The sequence below is a fragment of the Ranitomeya variabilis genome, chromosome 2 (genome assembly GCF_051348905.1).
Source record: "Ranitomeya variabilis isolate aRanVar5 chromosome 2, aRanVar5.hap1, whole genome shotgun sequence".
NCBI classification, from domain to species: domain Eukaryota; kingdom Metazoa; phylum Chordata; class Amphibia; order Anura; family Dendrobatidae; genus Ranitomeya; species Ranitomeya variabilis.
The window spans coordinates 7,803,584-7,827,663 of record NC_135233.1 but is presented as its reverse complement, the minus strand read 5'-3'; the positions used below and the strand labels follow the sequence as shown (position 1 = coordinate 7,827,663).

Below are 24,080 nucleotides of genomic sequence, written 5' to 3'. Positions count from 1 at the left end.
TAGAATGAGGGAGGAGATGTAGGGGGGCCGCACTGTGGAGAGGACGGGTAGGTGATAGAATGAGGGAGGAGATGTAGGGGGGCCGCACTGTGGAGAGGACGGGTAGGTGATAGAATGAGGGAGGAGATGTAGGGGGGCCGCACTGTGGAGAGGACGGGTAGGTGATAGAATGAGGGAGGAGATGTAGGGGGGCCGCACTGTGGAGAGGACGGGTAGGTGATAGAATGAGGGAGGAGATGTAGGGTGGGCCGCACTGTGAAGAGGACGGGTAGGTGATAGAATGAGGGAGGAGATGTAGGGGGGCCGCACTGTGGAGAGGACGGGTAGGTGATAGAATGAGGGAGGAGATGTAGGGGGGCCGCACTGTGGAGAGGACGGGTAGGTGATAGAATGAGGGAGGAGATGTAGGATGGGCCGCACTGTGAAGAGGACGGGTAGGTGATAGAATGAGGGAGGAGATGTAGGGGGGCCGCACTGTGGAGAGGACGGGTAGGTGATAGAATGAGGGAGGAGATGTAGGGGGGCCGCACTGTGGAGAGGACGGGTAGGTGATAGAATGAGGGAGGAGATGTAGGGGGGCCGCACTGTGGAGAGGACGGGTAGGTGATAGAGATGAGGGAGGAGATGTAGGGTGGGCTGCACTGTGGAGAGGACGGGTAGGTGATAGAATGAGGGAGGAGATGTAGGGGGGCCGCACTGTGGAGAGGACGGGTAGGTGATAGAATGAGGGAGGAGATGTAGGGTGGGCCGCACTGTGAAGAGGACGGGTAGGTGATAGAGATGAGGGAGGAGATGTAGGGTGGGCCGCACTGTGGAGAGGACGGGTAGGTGATAGAATGAGGGAGGAGATGTAGGATGGGCCGCACTGTGAAGAGGACGGGTAGGTGATAGAATGAGGGAGGAGATGTAGGGTGGGCCGCACTGTGAAGAGGACGGGTAGGTGATAGAATGAGGGAGGAGATGTAGGGTGGGCCGCACTGTGGAGAGGACGGGTAGGTGATAGAATGAGGGAGGAGATGTAGGGGGGCCGCACTGTGGAGAGGACGGGTAGGTGATAGAATGAGGGAGGAGATGTAGGGGGGCCGCACTGTGGAGAGGACGGGTAGGTGATAGAATGAGGGAGGAGATGTAGGGTGGGCCGCACTGTGAAGAGGACGGGTAGGTGATAGAATGAGGGAGGAGATGTAGGGGGGCCGCACTGTGGAGAGGACGGGTAGGTGATAGAATGAGGGAGGAGATGTAGGGGGGCCGCACTGTGGAGAGGACGGGTAGGTGATAGAGATGAGGGAGGAGATGTAGGGTGGGCCGCACTGTGGAGAGGACGGGTAGGTGATAGAATGAGGGAGGAGATGTAGGGGGGCCGCACTGTGGAGAGGACGGGTAGGTGATAGAATGAGGGAGGAGATGTAGGGGGGCCGCACTGTGGAGAGGACGGGTAGGTGATAGAGATGAGGGAGGAGATGTAGGGGGGCCGCACTGTGGAGAGGACGGGTAGGTGATAGAATGAGGGAGGAGATGTAGGGTGGGCCGCACTGTGAAGAGGACGGGTAGGTGATAGAATGAGGGAGGAGATGTAGGGGGGCCGCACTGTGGAGAGGACGGGTAGGTGATAGAATGAGGGAGGAGATGTAGGGGGGCCGCACTGTGGAGAGGACGGGTAGGTGATAGAATGAGGGATGAGATGTAGGGGGGCCACACTGTGGAGAGGACGGGTAGGTGATAGAATGAGGGAGGAGATGTAGGGGGGCCGCACTGTGAAGAGGACGGGTAGGTGATAGAATGAGGGAGGAGATGTAGGATGGGCCGCACTGTGAAGAGGACGGGTAGGTGATAGAATGAGGGAGGAGATGTAGGGGGGCCGCACTGTGGAGAGGACGGGTAGGTGATAGAATGAGGGAGGAGATGTAGGATGGGCCGCACTGTGAAGAGGACGGGTAGGTGATAGAATGAGGGAGGAGATGTAGGGTGGGCCGCACTGTGAAGAGGACGGGTAGGTGATAGAATGAGGGAGGAGATGTAGGGGGGCCGCACTGTAGAGAGGACGGGTAGGTGATAGAATGAGGGAGGAGATGTAGGGTGGGCCGCACTGTGAAGAGGACGGGTAGGTGATAGAATGAGGGAGGAGATGTAGGGGGGCCGCACTGTGGAGAGGACGGGTAGGTGATAGAATGAGGGAGGAGATGTAGGGGGGCCGCACTGTGGAGAGGACGGGTAGGTGATAGAATGAGGGATGAGATGTAGGGGGGCCACACTGTGGAGAGGACGGGTAGGTGATAGAATGAGGGAGGAGATGTAGGGGGGCCGCACTGTGAAGAGGACGGGTAGGTGATAGAATGAGGGAGGAGATGTAGGATGGGCCGCACTGTGAAGAGGACGGGTAGGTGATAGAATGAGGGAGGAGATGTAGGGGGGCCGCACTGTGGAGAGGACGGGTAGGTGATAGAATGAGGGAGGAGATGTAGGATGGGCCGCACTGTGAAGAGGACGGGTAGGTGATAGAATGAGGGAGGAGATGTAGGGTGGGCCGCACTGTGAAGAGGACGGGTAGGTGATAGAATGAGGGAGGAGATGTAGGGGGGCCGCACTGTAGAGAGGACGGGTAGGTGATAGAATGAGGGAGGAGATGTAGGGGGGCCGCACTGTGGAGAGGACGGGTAGGTGATAGAATGAGGGAGGAGATGTAGGGGGGCCGCACTGTGGAGAGGACGGGTAGGTGATAGAATGAGGGAGGAGATGTAGGGGGGCCGCACTGTGGAGAGGACGGGTAGGTGATAGAATGAGGGAGGAGATGTAGGGGGCCGCACTGTCCTTGTCCCCCTGACCTTGTCCTGCTCACACATCTGAGGGCTTGTTACAATGTATCAGTGAGAGTTGTGCAGGGAGTAGCTGCACTGATACATAGTTACAAGACTCCAGCTGTGTGAGCAGGACAAGGTTGGGGCTGATCTGCAGTCTCAGGAGGGAGGACATGCTGAATGTCTCGGGGTTTTGTCTTCTCAGGAGGACCTCTCGGAGGACGACGTGGACGATGCCTTTAGGAACATGTTCCAGCAGCTGGCGGGAGCGGTGAGTGGGGGACGGGCGGCTCAGGGTTCGGGATCTGCCGGGAGCTGATTTCACTGATTGCGGCTTTTCCTTAGGACATGGAGATCAGCGTCTTTGAGCTGCGGACCATCTTGAACAGAGTGGTGACCCGACGTGAGTGACCCAACTTCTCTACTCCAGTCACATCCAGAGCTGCCCTCACCACTGATATCCCAGAATTCAGTGCTCTGGGTTGCATTGCATTATGGGGGATGGTGCTGTGTGCATCATATACTGCACTGTCCTCCCACAATGCACCACGGCAGCTCATGCTCCATACAGACCGTGTATACTGTGCACCCTGTGCACACGTGTGTATGTATATATTGAGCGTTGTGTGTGTGTGTAGAGTTGTGCTCAAAAGTTTACACACCCCGGCACAATTTTTGCTTTCTTGGCCTTTTTTTCAGAGAATATGAATGATAACACCAACACTTTTCCTCCACTCATGGTTAGTGGTTGGGTGAAGCCATTTATTGTCACTACTGTGTTTTCTCTTTATAAATCATAATGACCCAAAACATCCAAATGACCCTGATCAAAAATTCACATACCCTGGTGATTTTGGCTGATAACATGCACAGAAGTGGACACAGATGGGTGTGAATGGCTACTAAAGGTAACATCCTCACCTGTGACCTGTTTGCTTGTAATCAGTGTGTGTGCATAAAAGCTGAGTGAGTTTCTGGGATCCAGACAGACTCTTACATCTTTCATCCAGCCACTGACATTTCTGGATTGTGAGTCATAGGGAAAGCAAAATAATTGTCAACGGATCTACAGTAAAAGTTAGTTGAACTGTATAAAACAGGAAAGGGATACAAAAAGATATCCAAGAAATTGATAATGCCAGTCAGCAGCGTTCACACTGTGATTAACAAATGGAAAATCAGGAGCTCTGTAAAAACAATACCACGGTCAGGTAGACCAACAAAAATGTCATCCACAACTGCCAGGAAAATTGTTCAGGATGCAAAGAAAAACCCACAAATATCATCAGCTGGAATACAGGACTCTCTGAAAACTAGCGGTGTGGCTGTTTCAAGATGCACAATCAGGAGGCACTTGAAGAAAAATGGGCTGCATGGTTGCGTCACCAGAAGAAAGCCATTACTGCGCAAATGCCACAAAGTACCTTGCCTACAATATGCAAAACAGCACAGAGACAAGCCTCAAAACTTCTGGAACAAGGTAATTTGGAGTGATGAGACCGAAATTGAACTTGTTGGCCTCAACCATAAACGTTACATTTGGAGAGAGGTCAACAAGGCCTATGATGAAAGGAACACCATTCCTACTGTAAAGCATGGAGGTGGATCGCTGATGTTTTGGGGATGTGTGAGCTACAAAGGCACAGGAAACTTGGTCAAAGTTGAAGGAAAGATGAATGCAGAATGTTATCAGCAAATACTGGAGGCAAATTTGCACTCATCAGATCGGAAGCTGCGCATGGGACGTACTTGGGTGTTCCAACATAACAACAATCCAAACCACAAGGCCAAGTCAACCTGTTGGGCAGCAGAGTTTAGAATAGATTGGAGGGGTGCGAGAGTGTTAGAGGGGAGGCCACAGAGCAGGAGGTTACAGTAGTCGAGGCGGGAGATGATGAGGGCATGGACTAGGGTTTTTGCTTTCTGCCAAGAAGAGTGGGCAGCTTTACCATCTGAGAAAATAAAGACCCTCATCCACAACCACCACAAAAGACTTCAAGCTGTCATTGATGTTAGAGAGGGCAACACACGGTATTAAGGAATTGGGGGATGTGAACTTCTGATCAGGGTCATTTGGGTGTTTTGGGTCATTATGATTTATAAAGAGAAAACACAGAAGTGACAATAAATGGCTTCACCCAACCACTAACCATGAGTGGAGAAAACACAACTGTATTCTAAGGGATCGACCACGTAACACACACAGACAAATCACTGACAGCCAGAGTAGACGCTCCGCGTACATACGAGCATCGAATCGGCGCCTTACAAGAAGCGACACATTGGTATTTGCATTCGGTGAGACCTAGCAAAGAAAGCGCTCGGCAGCTCGCGGAGATCATCACCGTGGGGGTAAAACCTGCTCTTTTCTTGCCCTCTCTGAATCAAGCACTGAATCTCTGCACCGCTGCCCCCAGTCTCTTATTGTCTGCAGCGCCGATGTCACATCTTGGGCAGAGCTGAGCCATTGACAGCATCGTTATCAGCATGATCCAGCTTGAGATGAGGTCCCGGTGTCTTACTGTCTCTGCTGCAGCTAAAACACCGGGAGGAGCCGCGCAAACGAGGAGGAGTGTGATACGAAACTAACTGCAGCTGGGTGCTGGGGGGATTCTGAAGCTGCACGCGCCCCTTAATCTTCTCTGCACTCTGGTCATATATGTACAGTGCTAGTTGGGTGCGAGTGTGTGGAGGGTCCCGGCTGTGCCGTCTTCACTGTGTGGAGGGTCCCGGCTGTGCAGTTGCCAGTGAGAGGGGTCCGGCTGTGCCCACTCCATTGTGTGTGTGGTGGTTCCCGGCTACGCTGTTGCCAGTGTGGGGGGTCCCGGCTGCGCTTTTGCCAGTGTGGGGGGTCCCGGCTGCGCTGTCGCCAGTGTGGGGGGTCCCGGCTGCGCTGTCGCCAGTGTGGGGGGTCCCGGCTGCGCTGTCGCCAGTGTGGGGGGTCCCGGCTGCGCTGTCGCCAGTGTGGGGGGTCCCGGCTGCGCTGTCGCCAGTGTGGGGGGTCCCGGCTGCGCTGTCGCCAGTGTGGGGGGTCCCGGCTGCGCTGTCGCCAGTGTGGGGGGTCCCGGCTGCGCTGTCGCCAGTGTGGGGGGTCCAGGCTGCGCTGTCGCCAGTGTGGGGTGTCCTGGCTGCGCTGTCGCCAGTGTGGGGGGTCCCGGCTGCGCTGCCGTCACTGTATGGCGCCGATCTTGCACACACTGGAGACCTCACTGCTTCTGCAGAAGTTTCCTAAAAATCTGTGAATCTGGAGCTAAACATCCACTCTGTGGACACGACGACTGGTGGAGCCGGCACTGTCCGCACCCAGTACTACCAGGCACCAGGGTGACGGATCGTCCCATTGTTGCCCATGTAGAGCCAGCACCTAGGAACTCTAAGTCCGGCCCACCATAGATGATGGTGGTTATTGTTCTCAGCTTCACATTATTTCTGCCAACAGACAAGGACCTGAAGACGGACGGGTTCAGCATGGAGGCCTGCCGGCAGATGGTCAACCTCATGGACGTATCCTTCTCTATGGGATCTGTGGGGAGGATGTTACTGTTGATTACATGGGCTCCGTTCGATCAACATGTGTGGAGGTCAGTGCTGTCCCTCGCGGGCCGGGGTCGGTGCTGTCCTTAGTGGGCTGGGGTCATATCCGTCCCTTCGCGGGCTGGGTCGGTGCTGTCCTTCACGGGCCTGGGTCGGTGCTGTCCTTAGCGGGCCGGGTCGGTGCTGTCCTTCGCGGGCCGGGGTCGGAGCTGTCCTTCGCGGGCCGGGGTCGGAGCTGTCCTTCGCGGGCCGGGGTCGGAGCTGTCCTTCGCGGGCCGGGGTCGGAGCTGTCCTTCGCGGGCCGGGGTCGGAGCTGTCCTTCGCGGGCCGGGGTCGGAGCTGTCCTTCGCGGGCCGGGGTCGGAGCTGTCCTTCGCGGGCCGGGGCCGGAGCTGTCCTTCGCGGGCAGGATTTGGCTCATTTTTGCTTTCTCTCTTGCTCCATCCTGTAGAGATTTCTCGGACTCATGTTTCTGTCAGTCACCACCAGAGGGAGCTGTTGTATGTGTGTAGGTATTAATGTAATGAGCTCCCCCTAGTGGTCAGTGCAGGAGGAGCATGATCGAGTGTGTGTGGCCCCCCGCCTCCTGTGTGTGGCCCCCCGCCTCCTGTGTGTGTTGTGGGCGCACAGTGCAGTGATTTATTTCTTTAACTGAGTCTCTCGCAGAAAGACGGCAGCGGGAAGCTCGGGATTGTGGAGTTTCAGATCCTGTGGAACAAAATCCGGAGCTGGCTGGTGAGTCTGGGGATGAACCGTGGCCGGACTACAACTCTCAGCATGTGTTCTGATGTCGGGTAGCTCACTGTGCACAGAGATCTACCTCACCCTTGTCAAGATCTCTGCCAGCTGTACTGAGAAGAGCCAGAACGTGACCAGTCACTGAGCTGAGGGTTTGTTACAGTGTGTCCAGGCAACACCGAGCCGAACATCTCACTGATACATTGTAACAAACAGCAGTGACTTGTGCTGCTGATGTGTTCAGCTCAGTGTTACCCGGGCTAACACATGGTGCCAAACCCTCAGCTGTGACAAGTTGTACATCGGACAATAGTAGGAGATGGACTGAGCGAAATGTCAGAATTCAGACCCATTTTGCCCCAGATTCGGGGTCTGAGCTGCGTTTGTTGATTAGTTCTGGTTAATGCCATGCTCCCCTATGTCCACAGCAGCACAGTATGGGCTTACCATGTCTCTGCCCCTTTCACATCAGTTTTTTGCCCATCTGGTGACTGATGCTGCGGGTTCCGTTTTTTCTCATAGACTTGTATTAGTGACGGATTGTGACGGATGGCCTCACGTTTCATCCGTCGTTCGCCGGATCCGTTGAAAATTGTTTGTCCAGTGGCCGGAGATGACGGGCAATGTACCTTTTTTTTGTGTCCATTGAAAAATTGGACAACGCCGTCCGTCGTTTGCTCGAATGGAAGCCTATGGCGCCAGATTCCATTTATTTTTATCTGAGCATGCTCCGATTTATTTAGGATTCAATTAGCCGGATCTGCTAGTCGGATCTGTGAAAAACTGATGCAACAGATTCGTTTTTTTGACAATCTGCGACGGATCCATCGAGGAAACGGATTGTGACTGACGGCAAAAAACTACTGTGTGAAAGGGGCCAAACGGACCATGTGGAATATTTAATGATTTAGTCCCACGCCCTCATCTCCCCCAGGATAAGGGGGAAGTGTCCCAGAAGCCATCAGTTTTTACTCTGTCCCCGAGCCAGCGGGACGTCTCTTGTGTCCTCCCTTACCCCGTGCCTCCTTATCCAGGGTTTTAGTCTGCTCCACAGGCGCCACTGCTGACAGTTCCCTTCCGGGTGAAGTAGCTACTTCCTGTCAGCACTTTCTGTCCATCCTTCTCTTGTGGGATCCACAGTGTCTTCCTGTCTCCTCTATGGGCGCTGCCATATTGCTGGTGGTTTTCTGTGATTGTCAGACTTCATCACAGGGGGTGGGAGAAGTTCCTTCCCCTCCTTTTTTCATCCTTCTTAAGTGTTTTTTATCCTGCATGTTTGTCTTATGGCTGGCTATCCAGTGTGTCATCTCGGGATTCTGCCGGCTTTGCCTCTGGCGGCGGGAAAGCGACCTCCAAAAGACATCACGTGGAGTGTGCTTCTGCGGTCTACCCCTCCCAAGTGCAATATCTGCGTTCCCAGTACGGAGGAACCCACAATTAGAGACTTAGTCATATGGGTAAAAGACCTAATAGGTGTCTCCGCAAGATCTAATACCTTACCTTCTAAGGCTCGGAAATGTTCCAGACTTTCCCCTCTCCGCAAGGAAGTGACTCAAGTCTGAAGACCTTATGGTCATTGATGAGATCAGATCTTCATCATCAGATTCTGAGGAAGCGTTGTCTAAGAAAACCTACTTTCCAGTGGAAAAATCAGTCAGGCTTATTAGAGCTGTGCAGGAGGAACGTCCATCAGAGCTGCCTACGACCTCTAAAGTGCTTAGGGCCTTTACTGTGGATGATAAGGTCTTTGACCTTATGAAGGGTGAATGGCAAAGACCAGAGAAGGCACCGTTTCAATCTAAACGGTTTAAAACGCTCTACCCCCTGTATGAGTCTCAGTCTAAAGACTGGCCGTCTCCCCCTAAGGTAGATACAGCAATCGCTAGATTGTCCAGAAAGACTATTGTTCCTTCTGAAGTTGCTGCAAGTCTTAAAGATCCTATGGACCGGAGGATTGAGGTCTCGTTGAAGAGATCTTACTGCTCGGCAGTTGCACAGTCCTCCGTTGGGATCTCAGCCCATGAAACATCTAGGGCCCTTAGACAGTAGCTAGCCAGACTGGAGGAGGATATTGAGTCCAGGGTCTCCGGATGGGATCTACTTAAAGGGTTTAAGCACATGAACCTAGCTGTGGATTTTCTGTGCGAGCTTCGGAACAGATGATAAAGTCGGCGGCTAGGGCCATGGCCCTGTCTACTGTGGGGAGGAGAGCGTTGTGGATTAAGCCATTGTCAGGTGACGTACTTTCCAAATACCATCTCTGTAATCTGGAATATTCTCCAGGAAGGTTGTTTGGCCAGAAGTTGGATTCAATTATAGAGAACCTAGCCGATAACAAAGGCAAGTCCCTTCCTCAAAGACTATCCTTTTGTGGCTTCACCTCGTCCCGTTGGGATCAATCCCATACTTCACCCCCTCTGCCGTTGGCTGTTCCCCTCTGTTGTTGGCTGTTCCCCTCTGCCGTTGGCCGTTCCCCTCCCTCATTGGCCGTTCCCCTCACCCGTTGGCTGTTCCCCTCTGCCCTCCCCCGTTGGCCGTTCCCCCTCCCTCGTTGGCCGTTCTCCTCACCCGTTGGATGTTCCCTTCTGCCATTGGCCATTCTCCTCCCCTGTTTGCCGTTCTCCCCTGTTTGCCGTTCTCCTCCCCCCTGTTTGCCTTTCCCCTCCCCCCCTGTTGGCCTTTCCCCTCCCCCCCCTGTTGGCCTTTCCCCTCCCCCCCCCCTGTTGGCCTTTCCCCTCCCCCCCCCCCTGTTGGCCTTTCCCCTCCCCCCCCCCCCTGTTGGCCTTTCCCCTCCCCCCCTGTTGGCCTTTCCCCTCCACCCCTGTTGGCCTTTCCCCTCCCCTCCCTCATTGGCCGTTCCCCTCCTGTGATTCCTGCTGATTTTCTTCAGAATAGTCCGAGGTTTTATACGTCTGAAAACCCTGTCCCCTAATTGGATGACATTGCCTCTTCCCACACCCTGCACTGTGTGGGGGAAGCAAAGCTGAACTTTGGGATCCAGAAAACGCAGCTCGCAACGTGTGAACATAGCCCTGCGGAGAATCATCAGCGGACATGAGGCGCCAGCAGCCGCACATATCAGCCGCCATCACTATTAGTGTACTGTGCGGCAATCTAGCATCTAACATGCCGGGAAGGTCGGCCATGTCTGTGATTCGGAGTCTCCATCCTTCTGATTATTGCTGGTTCTGTTTTAGGGCGTCTTCCGGGAACATGATGTGGACAAATCTGGAACCATGAGCTCCTACGAGCTGCGCATGGCACTGGAGTCCGCAGGTAAGCTAGGGGCCATCTGTTCCCGGGCCGTGGGGGCTGCCAGGGGGGGGCGCCTGTTCCCGGGCCATGGGGGGGCTCCTGTTACCGGTGCCGCAGGGTGGGGGGGTGACTGCCGCCTATTCCCGGGCCGCCTGCTCCTGGGCCGCAGGGGTCGCAGTCACTTCTCCCCTCTCTCCCTCTGGGGGAATGCCTGTTCCTGAGCCGCGGGGGCTGCAGTCAGTGCCCCTTTCTCTACCTCCGGGGGGGCGCCTGATCCTGGGCCGCAGGGGTCTGTCACTGCCCCTTTCTCCCTCTGGGGGGGTGCCTGATCCTGAGCCGCGGGGGCCGCAGTCACTGCCCTTTTCTCTCCCTCTGGGGGGGCGCCTGATCCTGGGCCGCCGGGGGTCACAGTCACCGCCCCTTTCTCCCTCCGGGGGGGGACGCCTGTTTCTGGGCCGCGGGGGTCTCAGTCACTGCCCCTTTCTCTCCCTTCCGGGGGGGGGGCGCCTGATCCTGGGCCACCGGGGGTCACAGTCACCGCCCCTTTCTCCCTCCGGGGGGGGGGCGCCTGTTCCTGGGCCGCGGGGGTCTCAGTCACTGCCCCTTTCTCTCCCTCCGGGAGGATGCCTGATCCTGGGCCGCGGGGGTCGCAGTCACTGCCCCTTGCTCCCTCCGGGGGTGACGCCTGATCCTGGGCCGCGGGGGTCTCAGAGTCACTGCCCCTCTCCCTCCGGGGGGAGACACCTGATCCTGGGCCGCAGGGGTCTGTCACTGCCCCTTTCTCCCTCTGGGGGGGCGCCTGATCCTGGGCCGCGGGGGTCTCAGTCACTGCCCCTTTCTCTCCCTCCAGGGGGACGCCTGTTCCTGGGCGGCGGGGGTCTCAGTCACTACCCCTTTCTCTCCATCCGGGGGGGCGCCTGATCCTGGGTGGCGGGGGTCTCAGTCACTGCCCCTTTCTCCCCCTCCGGGGGGGGCACCTGATCCTGGGCCGTGGGGGTCTCAGTCACTTCCCCTTTCTCTCCCTCCGGGGGGGCGCCTGTTCCTGGGCCGTGGGGGTCTCAGCCACTGCCCCTTTCTCCCTCCGGGGGGGGGGGGGCGCCTGATCCTGGGCCGCGGGGGTCTGTCACTGCCCCTTTCTCCCTCTGGGGGGCGCCTGATCCTGGGCGGCGGGGGTCTGTCACTGCCCCTTTCTCACTCTGGGGGGCGCCTGATCCTGGGCGGCGGGGGTCTCAGTCACTGCCTCTTTCTCTCCAGGGGGTGACGCCTGATCCTGGGCGGCGGGGGTCTCGGTCACTGCCCTTTTCTCTCCCTCCGGGGGGCGCCTGATCCTGGGCGGCGGGGGTCTCAGTCACTGCCCCTTTCTCCCTCTGGGGGGCGCCTGTTCCTGGGCGGCGGGGGTCTCAGTCACTGCCCTTTTCTCTCCCTCCGGGGGACGCCTGATCCTGGGCGGCGGGGGTCTCAGTCACTGCCTCTTTCTCTCCGGGGGGTGACGCCTGATCCTGGGCCGCAGGGGTCTCAGTCACTGCCCCTTTCTCCCTCCGGGGGGGCGCCTGATCCTGGGCGGCGGGGGTCTCAGTCACTGCCTCTTTCTCTCCGGGGGGTGACGCCTGATCCTGGGCCGCAGGGGTCTCAGTCACTGCCCCTTTCTCCCTCCGGGGGGGCGCCTGATCCTGGGCGGCGGGGGTCTCAGTCACTGCCCCTTTCTCCCTCCGGGGGGGGCGCCTGATCCTGGGCGGCGGGGGTCTCAGTCACTGCCTCTTTCTCTCCGGGGGGTGATGCCTGATCCTGGGCCGCAGGGGTCTCAGTCACTGCCCCTTTCTCCCTCCGGGGGGGCGCCTGATCCTGGGCCGCAGGGGTCTCAGTCACTGCCCCTTTCTCCCTCCGGGGGGGGCGCCTGATCCTGGGTGGCGGGGGTCTCAGTCACTTCCCATTTCTCCCTCTGGGGGGTCTCAGTCACTGCCCCTTTCTCCCTCCAGGATTCCGGCTCAATAATAAGCTGATGCAGGTTTTGGTCGCTCGTTACGCTGACAGCGATCTGGGAATCGACTTTGACAACTTTGTGTGTTGCCTGGTGAAGCTGGAGGCCATGTTCAGTGAGTCCCTGTCTCCTCCTCGTTATTCTGGTGGCCATGATGCCGTGTGGCCTCATCCTCAACTCCTGCCATTTTCTTTCTTTTTTAAGGATTTTTTAAGGGCATCGACCCTGAAGGCAGCGGTGCGGCGGAGATGAACCTGGGAGAGGTGGGTAATCCCCAGCAATGGGCACGCTCTCCGCTGGGAATTCTGATGTAGTCTGGTGCAGTTACATCTGTACATGTAACAAGCTGTTGCTCTCTGGTATCAGCCTGCATTACACATCCTTTTCCAATGTCTTATCCAGTATGGCCACCAGGTGGCAGCAAGACACAGGCAGACTCCACCCAGCCCGGCCCCATCCACTCACAGCAGCCAATCAGAGCGCTCTGGATAAATAGGAGGTGTGCTGTGATTGGCTGTTACACAGGACACATTGTATCTACTTGACAGTTTGTGAACCATTGAGAAGTTTTCAGATTTCTGCACAAATTTTACCTAAAACTGCGTTAAGTTTTCAGACACGTAGAAAAGGGAATCAAGCAGCCGCCCCGATATTTCGCGCCTGTGAACCTTCAGCCCGGGCACGTTGTGTACATTTGTTTCATGGGGTTTTCGGGCCTCCCTAAAAATAATGAATCAATTGACTAATGAAATTAAGGGTCAGAACCAAGAACAAAACAGGAGGAGCCGCCTCCAACACGCACCAAAAATGGCACCGTCCCCCTTAACTCTTCGCTGTCTCTTGCAGTGGCTGACGCTGACGATGTGCGGGTAGGTCCTCCGCCTGCACCCCCGCTCCCGGACCCCGCTCCCACTATCCTCCTGCTATAGGGACATAATCACTAGGACGGAACACGAAGACACCGCTCACATGGCGAGAATGGAGGCCACGGTCCACTCATCGCACTGCAGCCAATCGCAACCCTGGGAGCCCGGTGCCTTGTAGCTCATCAGTGTGGGGTGTCGGGGCCCCTCCAAATGGTGCCCAGCGCTGCCGACCCCCAGTATGAGCGCAGACACCTGTGTATTGTACGTCTCCAGGGACGGAGCTGAACGAGACCCCCAAATGGTCATAACCGCACACTGGTGAAGGGCTGAGTACATGGACTGGGGGGCGTCTGTGTCCTGGGGGGGCGTCTGTCCCGGGGGGCATCAGTCCCGGGGTACGCTGATTGCTGGAACATGGATATTATTAGAGCATGTTAATAAAAAAAACAAAACTGAAAATGTCCCGATGATTCCTGAACATAATCGCTCCGAAAATCCAAGAAGAGAGGGATGGCACCTCTACAGAGACCCCCGGGGTCACAGACTGGACCTGGAATCTACGGTGGTCCTAAACATAGAGCGATGGTCAGCAACTATAGGAGGTCCTGAATATGGGAGAGGGCACGGCTATGGTAGTAGGTCCTATATATGGGGGGCTCTGCAAATATAGGGGGCCCTATATGGGGGGAGCGCAGCAAATATAGGAGGTCCTATGTGTGAGGGGCACTGCCACTATAGGGGGTCTTGTATATGAGAGTGGGGCGTAGCAAATATAAGAGGTCCTATATATGGGGGCACTGCAATTATCAAGGGGCCTGTATATGGGAGGGGAGCGCAGCAAATACAGGAGGTCTTATATAGGGGGGGCACAGAAAATATAGAAGGTCCTATATATGGGGGTGTCAGGAATATGATGTATTTGATTGTTTATGATCACGCACACTGAGCTCTGCTACATCCATTAAAGCTGAGCACAGACACACGCTGAGGGCTTTCCGACCCCCCTTCCTCCCAACTCTTGCTCCCTGCTGACAATACAGCTGTAACCTGAAACTCCAGTGTGGGACTCTGTCCCCTCTCCGTCTCAAATGCAGGAGTGTGCAGAAAACCAGTCTTTTGTCTGAAACCATGTGCTCTTTTGATCATGTACAAACTTAATAGTAAAGCAAATAAGGCAGCACACTGCAGCGCTGAAACATGCAAACATGAAACACGAAAATTGAACTGCATTACTGCACTAGAAATATGAAAAATTTATATATTTGGTATGTGCATCGCCTGGGCCATCGCCCAGAGCGTTTTCCAATTTCCTGTACCCTGGGTATCCGAGAAATGAATTACTGCGTACTCACGGTGCATAGCCAGGTCCTGTTTGGTCTTAATAGAGTGCCAGCTGCAAAACAAGATCAATGGTAATTCCGTCGTCGCTGTACGAGTTTGTATCCTGGAGTTACGGTGGATATGAATGTTCCATAACTCTAAGTCCCTCTAAGAAAGTAGGAGTGCACTCTATAACTCCGCCCACTCAGTGATGTCACGACCAGAGGGCATATCTTAATCCTGCTGGGTTGTGAGTCAGTTTTTGGCCAGGAAGAATGCTATCAGCAGCTCTGCAAGTTGCTCTGATGCATTTTGATGTTGCCCCTCCCCAAGCCACATGGTTTGCCATGATCTGAAATTATATGAGAGAACTGTGTTTATTTTCAACTTGAATCCCTTTTTACACTGTGTTCCAAGTTATTCTGCACAAAGAGTTTCGGAGTGATAAGGTTAGAATTTTTTGTTTGTCATTTAAACTCATTGATAGTGATGTGTGTCAGGGCTCTTTATATCACTGAAAGCAATTGCAGATACCTGTGCACATTAGTTTGGCAGGTGTGTCCAAATAAAGGCAAGACTACTTAAGAAGGCTGTTCCACATTATTAAGCAGCCTACATTTATTGCCAAAATGGGAAAGAAAAAGGATGTGTCGGCTGCTGAGAAGCAACAAATTGTGGAGTATTTAGGTCACGGCATGACTACAATCAACATTGCCAAGACACTTCATCGTGATCATCGCACAATCAAGAAGTATGTAGCTGATTCCCAGCACACACGTGTGCGTGCTGATAAGGAAAAATTTGAAGACTCTTTCCAACAGGCAATTGTGTAAGGTTAAAAGAGCAGCTGCAAAAATGCCTTGTCATAGCAGCAGACAAGTTTTTGAAGCTGCTGGTGCCTCCAACGTCCCCAGAACAACAAGATGCAGGGTCCTTCAGAGGTGCGTAAGCCATCCTGCCGACCACCTCTATCCACTGCACACAAGCAGAAACGGCTCCAGTGGGCCAAACGATACATGAAGACTGACTTCCAAACTGTGTTGTTCACCGATGAGTGCCGTGCAACGCTCGATGGTCCAGATGGATGGAGTGGAGGATGGCTGGTTGATGGACACCCCATGAAAACACGGCTAAGGCGCCAACAAGGAGGAGGTGGAGTAATGTTTTGGCTGGAATCATGGGGAGAGCGATTGTCGGCCCCTTTATAATCCCTGAAGGGGTAAAGATGAACTCCATAATCTATGTGGAGTTTCTAAAACAACACTTCCTGCCATGGTTCAAGAGGAAGAACCGTGCTTTCCGCAGCAAGATCATTTTCATGCATGATAATGCACCGTCTCATGCTGCAAAAAACACATCTGCATCTCTGGCTGCTATGGGCATAAAAGAGGACAAACTTATGGTGCGGCCACCATCTTCCCCTGACCTCAACCCCATTGAGAACCTCTGGAGCATCATCAAAAGGAGTGTCTATGATGGCAGGAGGCAGTTCACATCTAAGCAACAGCTCTGGGGGGGGGATTCTGTCCACATGCAAAACAATTGGAGCAGAAACCATCCAAAGACTGAAAAATTCAATGGACGAGAGAGTTCAGAAGCTTCTTTCCAACAAGGGGTCCTATGTGCAAATGTAACATCACCTAGAATAAAGGTTTCACTTGAAAACTGTTTGATTTCATTTTGTAATAAGCTGATAATGCTTAGAACTTCACAACTGACCATTTTTTGTTCAAAATAAAATAAAAAGGTTGAAAACTCTGCTGTGCATAATAATTTGGAACATGCATTTTGAGTGTTTATTTTTTGTAAAAAGATCCTGTTTTCATAGGCAGTTTGTTCCAAAACATTGCAATTATTCTAGAAGAGTAGATGACTGGAAAATAACAGTGACTGTCATTACTCCCCATTACGCCGGTCATATCCTAAGACACGGGAGTGTCAACACCGGACCCACCTGGGAACCCTTACGCCTGCACCTACCTAGACACGGTTGTGTCAGGACCTCTACATTTGGGCTCAGACACCAGGCGCAACACAGAGGGCTGCATCACACATGGAAGCTTTTGCTCCTATTCCTGTTACGACGATGACAGCTATATACTAACAGGCCATTCCTTGGACAGGCACTGCATCTAGAGGACCATCTAGGAAATCATTGTGGTCTTGGATCTCATACCACATCTCCTGTATCACATATTTCCACAGGCTCCTGGCACGTGACCGTGACAGCCATCCACTCCATTGATTCCAAGGAGAAATCCCTCAGCCCTAACCACTGGAGTTTCCATGGAGGCTACATGGACATAATTTGTCATCAGCACCTTACCTGCTGAACTTTGAATGGAAACCGAATTCTGCAGATTAGCGACGTTGTGACCAAGGCTATGTATTGGCCGAAACGTCAAAAATTTACCAGTCGGTTGATCGCACAACCACTATAAATAAACTTCCACTTGCAAGCATACTCTTCTCTTGTACGTGTGCAGTGATCTTCATATCCTATAACGTACTGTCACATCCTCTGAAGTGAATTACGCTACTAATTTGGGTTGGCTCCGGACCCGTTAATAATTAAGGAATCGGAGCTGGTGGCAGCGGATTTGTCCTGTGCGTTTGGGAGACATGGTAGCGACGGACGGTGTTGATAATTATCGTTCCTGCCTGAGTGGGAGTAGTTATATCGCCCTCACTGCAGTGTGCCCATTAGCCAGTACATAGTAAGGCAGCCTTTCTGAGGACCAGTTATCCTAGGTGCAGTACCCAGTCTGACCTGAGGGTAAGGGGGGCGCCTGAGAGCTGCAAGTTCCAAACCGGAACTAGGAAGTGGGATATAGATAAATCCCCCTTCAGAAAGAACCAGGAGCAACCAAACAACCCCGGTTCGTGACAAATTGGTGAGTGGTGAGGATGATGGATATCCTCCCTGGGATCCGTGACATTGGTGGCAGCAGTGGGATCATAGAGCATTAGTGATCTGGTTTGAGCAATCATTCCTTTCCCTAAAAACTTGCACAGTTTTTAAGAGGACTCTGCGCAAAAAAAGTTTTGGAGAACGAGCTCAGTGTTTACTGGTCCTGAGACGATACTGTGTGTATTTTCTGTTACCCCCTCCCTTTCTCTTTGTTTTTCTATCCTATCTTTTATTTGGCAATGATGGCCGCAAAAGGAGAAGGCTGATATAAGCAGCATAACAAGGACACTCTTACTGCCCTTTGCGGGTTGAGGGGGTTGAGGCAGATTGACGCCACGGGCAAAAACAAAAGCCAACTGGTCGCGGCTCTGGTGCAATGGGAAATCGCTAAGAGCCCAGTGGACGCAGAAGCCGGCCCAAGCGAAAATGGTGCTGCAGCAGAGGTCCAACCACTGAATGCCGGCCCTATTAGCAACCAGGGCAGATCGGACCCCCCACCTGCAGGCGGCCTTGGAACAACTCCCCACCAACTGATCCAGCAATACCAAGAGCGAGCCGGGAGGCAAGTGGAGCTGGAGCACCAGCTGGAGTTAGCCCGACTCCAGGGGCCAAGGTTGTCCCAGTCCAGAGGCGAGCCCAACAGCGCTCAGATCCCTAAACCCTGGTCAGAGCACTTTCCTGAGATGGAAAAGTACGGGAACTTGGACACTTTTCTGCAGGCATTTGAGAAAGCCTGCCGACAGTACCGGCTGCCTGAGAACCAATGGGCTCGATACCTGACCCCAGGGCTAAAAGGCAAAGTTCTGGAGGCATTTGCTTCTCTCCCGCCAGACCAAGATGACGACAATGAGGCCATCAATCAGGCCCTGATTACAAAGTACCACCTTACACCTGAGGTTTACCATAGAAAGTTCCGGAACCTCCAACGTGGCCCACACGACAGTTACAGCGATGTGGCGCATGGACTCGGGACCCACTTTGACCAGTGGACCCAAGGACTGTCAGTGACCACCTTTGAGCAACTGCGGGACCTGATGACCAAAGACCAGTTCTTACATCTTTGCCCAGCTGAGGTACGACAGTTCGTGATGGACAGAGAGCCCAAAGAAGTGACTAAAGCAGCGCAGATTGTCGATGCCTATGAGGACAACCATAAATCGGAAGTGCGGAAGCCAGTCACCACCAGCTGGAGAGGGGGTAAGCCTGCAACCAACGTCCGTACCCCTGCCAGCCAACACAACAGAGGTCCTGTCCCTGTTGCCAACAGCACCAGACCTACCACCAACCTCAGCCAGTGTTTTTCCTGCAAACGGACTGGTCATATCAGCGCCAACTGTCCGGAGAAGCAGAAGAACCCCCCAGCCAAGGCCCCAGGGCTTAATGCAGCTGTTCTTTTGGAGGTTGGGGGGGTTTATGACAACGTGCAGCACGTCACCGTGGGGGCCATGGTGCTAATGGCCTCAAGGACACCGGGACTGAACGGACCCTCATCCGACCCCAACTGGCGGCCCCTGAAGAGATTATTCCGGGGAAAACCCTGACTGTCACCGGGATTGGGGGCATCAGCTGTCCCCTGCCAATGGCCCGGGATTATATAGATTGGGGTGCCGGGAGCAGGGTGAAGGAAGTGGGGCTGTCCGATAACTTGCCCACTGATGTTTTGTTGGGGACTGATTTGGGGAGGATGGTTGCATACTATGTCCCTGACTCCCCTCCCCAATCGAATGCTAATGATAGCGATGGGAAATTGAATGTGTTACCTGACAATGCTTTACCTCTTAATGATGAACTTGGTAATCATTTCTCTGAAAATGCCGAGGGTAATACTGATGATGCTGATAATGAAAATGTGCATGTGTTACCTGCTATCCATTTGTGTCGCAAGGAGGATGTGTTCACAGGTGCAGGAGTGCTCAGCCACGTCACTCTGCGGGGTGGGATGGCTGAGGAACCCCTAACAGGAGCAAGCGATGGTGCTGAGGGAAAATGGGGAGATACACAGGAACAGTGAGGAAGGTGATGCCGTGCAACTGACCAGTGCCACAGAGGAAGGTAACTGCCCCATAAGTAGCACTGCTCTTGGGAGGTTGGGGGTGGATGGGGAGGTAGCACCCATAGCAACGCCGGCTGATGGGTCTGTGGAAATCCCCGGGGAGACAGCCTACGTAGCTGCTGTCACCCGCAGTCAGAGTGCCTGGAACGCAGATAACGTTCTGCCTTCTGGACCCTCCTTAGTCACAGCTGTGACTGAACCAGAGATGGACCCAGAGCAGGACCCAGAGGGCTCCCTTGGGGAAGGGACCCTGATGTCGCTTCTGGCTGCCCCTAGCCAGGAGTTCCAGGCAGCTCTGCACTCAGATGCGAGCCTGGAGAATTTGAGACACCTTGCCGAGACGCCCACCGCCGTGACTGATAAGGAGAGGGTGTTCTGGGAACGAGGGAGGTTGTACCAGGAGACAGTACCAGGAAAATCGCAAAAGGAGTGGTTGAGGGAAAGACAGCTGGTCGTCCCCAGCCAATTCAGGGGTGAGTTGTTGCGGACTGTACATGAGATCCCACTCGCTGGACACTTGGGGATCAGCAAAACTAAGGCCCGGCTGTCTCAACACTTCTATTGACCCAAGATGGGGACAGATATGACAAACTACTGCCGCTCCTGTGTCACCTGCCAAAGAGTGGGGCAGGCGGGGCCTGCTCTTAAGGCTCCCCTGATCCCTTTGCCAGTGACAGAGGAGCCTTTCTAGAGGATTGCAGTGGACATTGTGGGCCCGCTGGCCGTCCCCAGCAGCTCTGGAAAGCAATATGTTCTCCCTGTGGTAGACTACGCTACCCGGTACCCAGAGGCAGTAGCCCTGTCGTCAACTAGGGCAGATAAGGTGGCAGATGCACTGTTGGCCATCTTTTCACGGGTAGGATTTCCCAGGGGGATGCTCACTGATCAAGGGACCCAATTCATGTCTCGGCTAATGGAGGCTCTCTGTAAGACAATGCAGGTGAAGCGTCTGGTATCGAGTGCGTATCACCCACAGACCAATGGCTTGTGTGAGCGCTTCAACGGTACCCTCAAACAGATGCTACGCATGCTGGCTGAGACCCAAGGACGCGACTGGGAGCGGTACCTCCCACACTTGCTATTCGCTTACCGAGCGGTTCCGCAGGCCTCGATGGGGTTCTCCTCCTTCGAGCTCCAAGCTCCTGTACGGCAGGCAAGTCTGGGGACCCCTTGAGTTAGTAAGGGAATCCTGGGAAGATTAGCCAAACCCTTCTGAAGTGTCCATAGTGGAGTATGTAATGCGCTTCCGTGACCAAATGCAGACCTTGACGCAGTTGGTGCATGACAACATGACGCAGGCTCAGGCTGACCAGAGGCACTGGTACGATCAGAGAGTCCCGGAGTGGACCTACCAGGTGGGTCAAAAGGTGTGGGTGCTGGTCCCCGTACCAAAGGATAAGCTTCAGGCAGCCTGGGAAGGCCCGTACGTCGTCCACCAGCAGCTCAACCCTGTCACCTACGTGGTCACGTTTGACCACGCTCGGGGTAGGCGAAAGGCCTTTCACGTCAACATGATGAAGGCTCATCACAAACGTGAACCTTTTGTCCTACCGGTCTGCAGCTTGCCCAAAGACGGGGAGGAAGACACCCTCCTGGACATGCTGGCCCAAGCCAAGGCCGGTGGGTCCATCGAGGACGTGGAGGTAAGCGCCTCACTAACCGAACCCCAGCGGTTGCAATTGCAAACCACGCTGGAACCCTTCCGGGCCGTGTTCTCCAACCGACCGGGAAGGACTGAGTTAGCAGTCTATGAGGTGGACATCGGGAATCATGTCCCACTACGGCGAACACCCTATCGGATCTCTGTCGAGGTGCAGCAGGTTATGCGCCAGGAGATTGATGAGATGTTACAGCTGGGGGTAATTCAACGATCAAAGAGCGCGTGGGCCTCACCTGTAGTTTTCGTGCCAAAGAAGGATCGGACCACCCTGTTCTGCGTGGACTTCAAGGGGCCATCATAGCCTCTGACACGCACCCAATGCTGCGCATCGAGGAGCTGCTTGAGCGGTTAGCTGGCGCAGAATATCTGACCATAATAGATCTGAGTTGGAGATACTGGCAGATTCCCCTTAGCCCCGAGGCGCAGGAGAAGTTTGCCTTTATCACACCCTTTGGACTGTGCGAGTCCACGTTCATGCCCTTCGGCATGAAGAATGCTCCTTTCCAGCGGATGGTCAACCACCTGCTTCAGGGACTAGAGAAGTATGCAGTGGCATACTTGGATGACATTTCTGTCTTCAGTTTCTCCTGGGATGAACACCTGCAGCATCTACAGGAGGTGCTCAGGTGAATTACCAAGCCGGGAAAGTGCCAGATGGGCACGAGAGAGGTCCTCTACCTGGGGCACCGGGTAGGCGGGAACTCCATGAGGCCAGAGCAAGGCAATGCAGATGGGTTGTCCCACCGGGGTGAACCTGTTGAGGTGCGCATGGAGGAGTACAGAGAGGTCCTGCCTCAGTTGCACAGTCCAAAAGGGTGAGGTGTCCGGAATATGATGTACTTGATTATCTATGGTCACGCACACTGAGTTCTGCTATGTCCATTAAAGTTGAGCATAGACACGTGCTGCAGGCTTTCTGACCCCTCTTCCTCACAACTCTTGCTCCCTGCTGACAATACAGCTGTAACATGAAACTCCAGTGTGGGACTCTGTCCCCCCTCCCTCTGTAATGCAGGACTGTGCAGAGAACCAATCTTTTCTCTGAAACCATGTGCTCTTTTGTTCATTTACAGACTTACTAGTAAGGCATAACTTGACCCCAATTAGTGAGAGATATGAAAGTTATATATTTGGCATGTGCATTGGCCGGGCCATCACCCAGTGTGTTTTCCAATTTCCTGTACCCTTGGTATCCGAGAATCGAATTACTGCTTACTCACCATGCATAGCCAGGTCATGTTTGGTCTTAATAGAATGCTAGCCGCAAAACAAGATCAATGGTAATTCCGACATCGCTATACAAGGTTGCATCCTGGAGCTACGGTGGATATGAATGTTCCATAACTCTGAGTCCCTCTGATAAAGTAGGAGTGCTTTCCATTTCCATACTTAGTCATGTCATGACCAGAGGGCATATCTTAACCCTGCTGAGTTATTAGTGTGCCTTTGCCCAGGAAGAAAGCTAACAGCAGCTCTGCAAGCTGCTCTGATGCATTTTGATGTTGCCCCTCTCCCAGCCACATGGTTTGCCATGATCTGAAATGATATGAGAGAACTGTGGGTTTTATTTTCAAATTTAATCCCTTTTTATTTGTAATTGTTTGTACATACGATACTTGTCTTTTATAATATCTTTTTACCCTCTTGTAAAGACTGCCTACCTTTTTGGAGTAAAATATATAAAATTACTAGCTTCGTTTCTACTTGCTCTATAACGCACTGTCACGTCCTCTGAAGTGAATTACGCTACTAATCTGGGTTGGCTCTGGACCCGTTATTTAATTAAGGAATCGGAGCTGGTGGCAGCGGATTTGTCCTATGCGTTTGGGAGACCTGTTAGCGCCGGACGGCGTTGATAATTATCGTTCCCATCTCAGTGGGAGTAGTTATATCGCCCTCGCTGCCGTGTGCCCATTCTCCAGTACATAGCAGGCACCCTTTCTGGCGACTAATCCTAGGTGCAGTACCCTGTCTGACCTGAGGGTAAGGGGGCGGCAGAGAGCTGCAAGTGCCAAACTGGAAAGTGGGATATAGATAAATCCCCTTCAGAAAGAACTGGGGCAACCAAACAACCCTGGTTCATGACAAATTGGTGTGAGCGGTGGGGATGATAAAGTTATCCTCCCTGGGATCCGTGACAGGGGGGCACTGCAGCTATAGGGGGTCCTGTATATGGGAGTGGGGCGCAGCAAATATAGGAGGTCCTATTTATGAGAGCACCGCAAATATAGGAGATCTTATATATGGGGGCATTGCAAATAACAAGAGGCCTATATATGTGAGGGGAGTGCAGCAAATATAGGAGGTCCTATATAGGAGGGGCACAGCAAATATAGAGGGTCCTGTATATGGGAAGGGGGGGCGCAGCAACTGCAGGAGGTCCTATATATAGGGGGCACGGCAACTATAGGGGGTCCTGTATATGGTGAGGTGAGCGCATCAACTATGGCAGGCCCTATATATGAGGGGTGGTCGGCGACTATCGGAGGTCATGTATATTGGGGGGTCAGTGACAATAGAATGACCTATATATGGAGGGTGCTCGGCGACTATAGGAGGTCCTATATATGGGGGTTGCTGTAGCTATGGTTCGTCTGCACTGTTTGTACAATCTCTGGCCCGGACCCTCCATCCTTGGAACTTCTTCCACCACCGTTTTGGCTTTAGACACAAGCGATTGGAATGTTGCAGCATTAGATGAATATTTTCCCGGAGATCCCCTTTAATGTCAGTCCGTGTCAGTAGTGGGGGCCACATTCTACAGAGATTCCCCCCATTACAGAGCAGTGAGTGGCTGGCTGCCTGCTTCTCCCTGTGGTCAGAGGCTTCACACATGGTCGTGGTGAGGGCACAGCTGCCGCTCCTTGACTGATGTAGGAGAAGGACAGCTGTGACCAGACAATGGTCTGATTGTCCCCCAGCTGCTGCGTGATGTAAATATAGAACCCTGTGTAGAGGGGCGGCTGACGAG

The 24,080-nt window shown here is 53.8% G+C and overlaps 1 protein-coding gene across 1 annotated transcript in view; it reads left to right on the top strand.

Moving 5' to 3' along the window:
- The window catches only part of CAPN11 (calpain 11), a 56,429-nt gene extending 42,825 nt beyond the window's left edge, over window positions 1–13,604 (top strand). Inside the window, exons 16-23 of the mRNA XM_077281952.1 lie at window positions 3,001–3,066; window positions 3,141–3,198; window positions 6,235–6,299; window positions 6,995–7,063; window positions 10,264–10,342; window positions 12,298–12,414; window positions 12,504–12,562; window positions 13,146–13,604. Of these exons, the coding sequence (XP_077138067.1) occupies window positions 3,001–3,066; window positions 3,141–3,198; window positions 6,235–6,299; window positions 6,995–7,063; window positions 10,264–10,342; window positions 12,298–12,414; window positions 12,504–12,562; window positions 13,146–13,172 (540 nt within the window). The 3' untranslated portion in view covers window positions 13,173–13,604. The remainder of the gene's footprint in view (window positions 1–3,000; window positions 3,067–3,140; window positions 3,199–6,234; window positions 6,300–6,994; window positions 7,064–10,263; window positions 10,343–12,297; window positions 12,415–12,503; window positions 12,563–13,145) is intronic.
- Window positions 13,605–24,080: the final 10,476 nt, after the last annotated feature.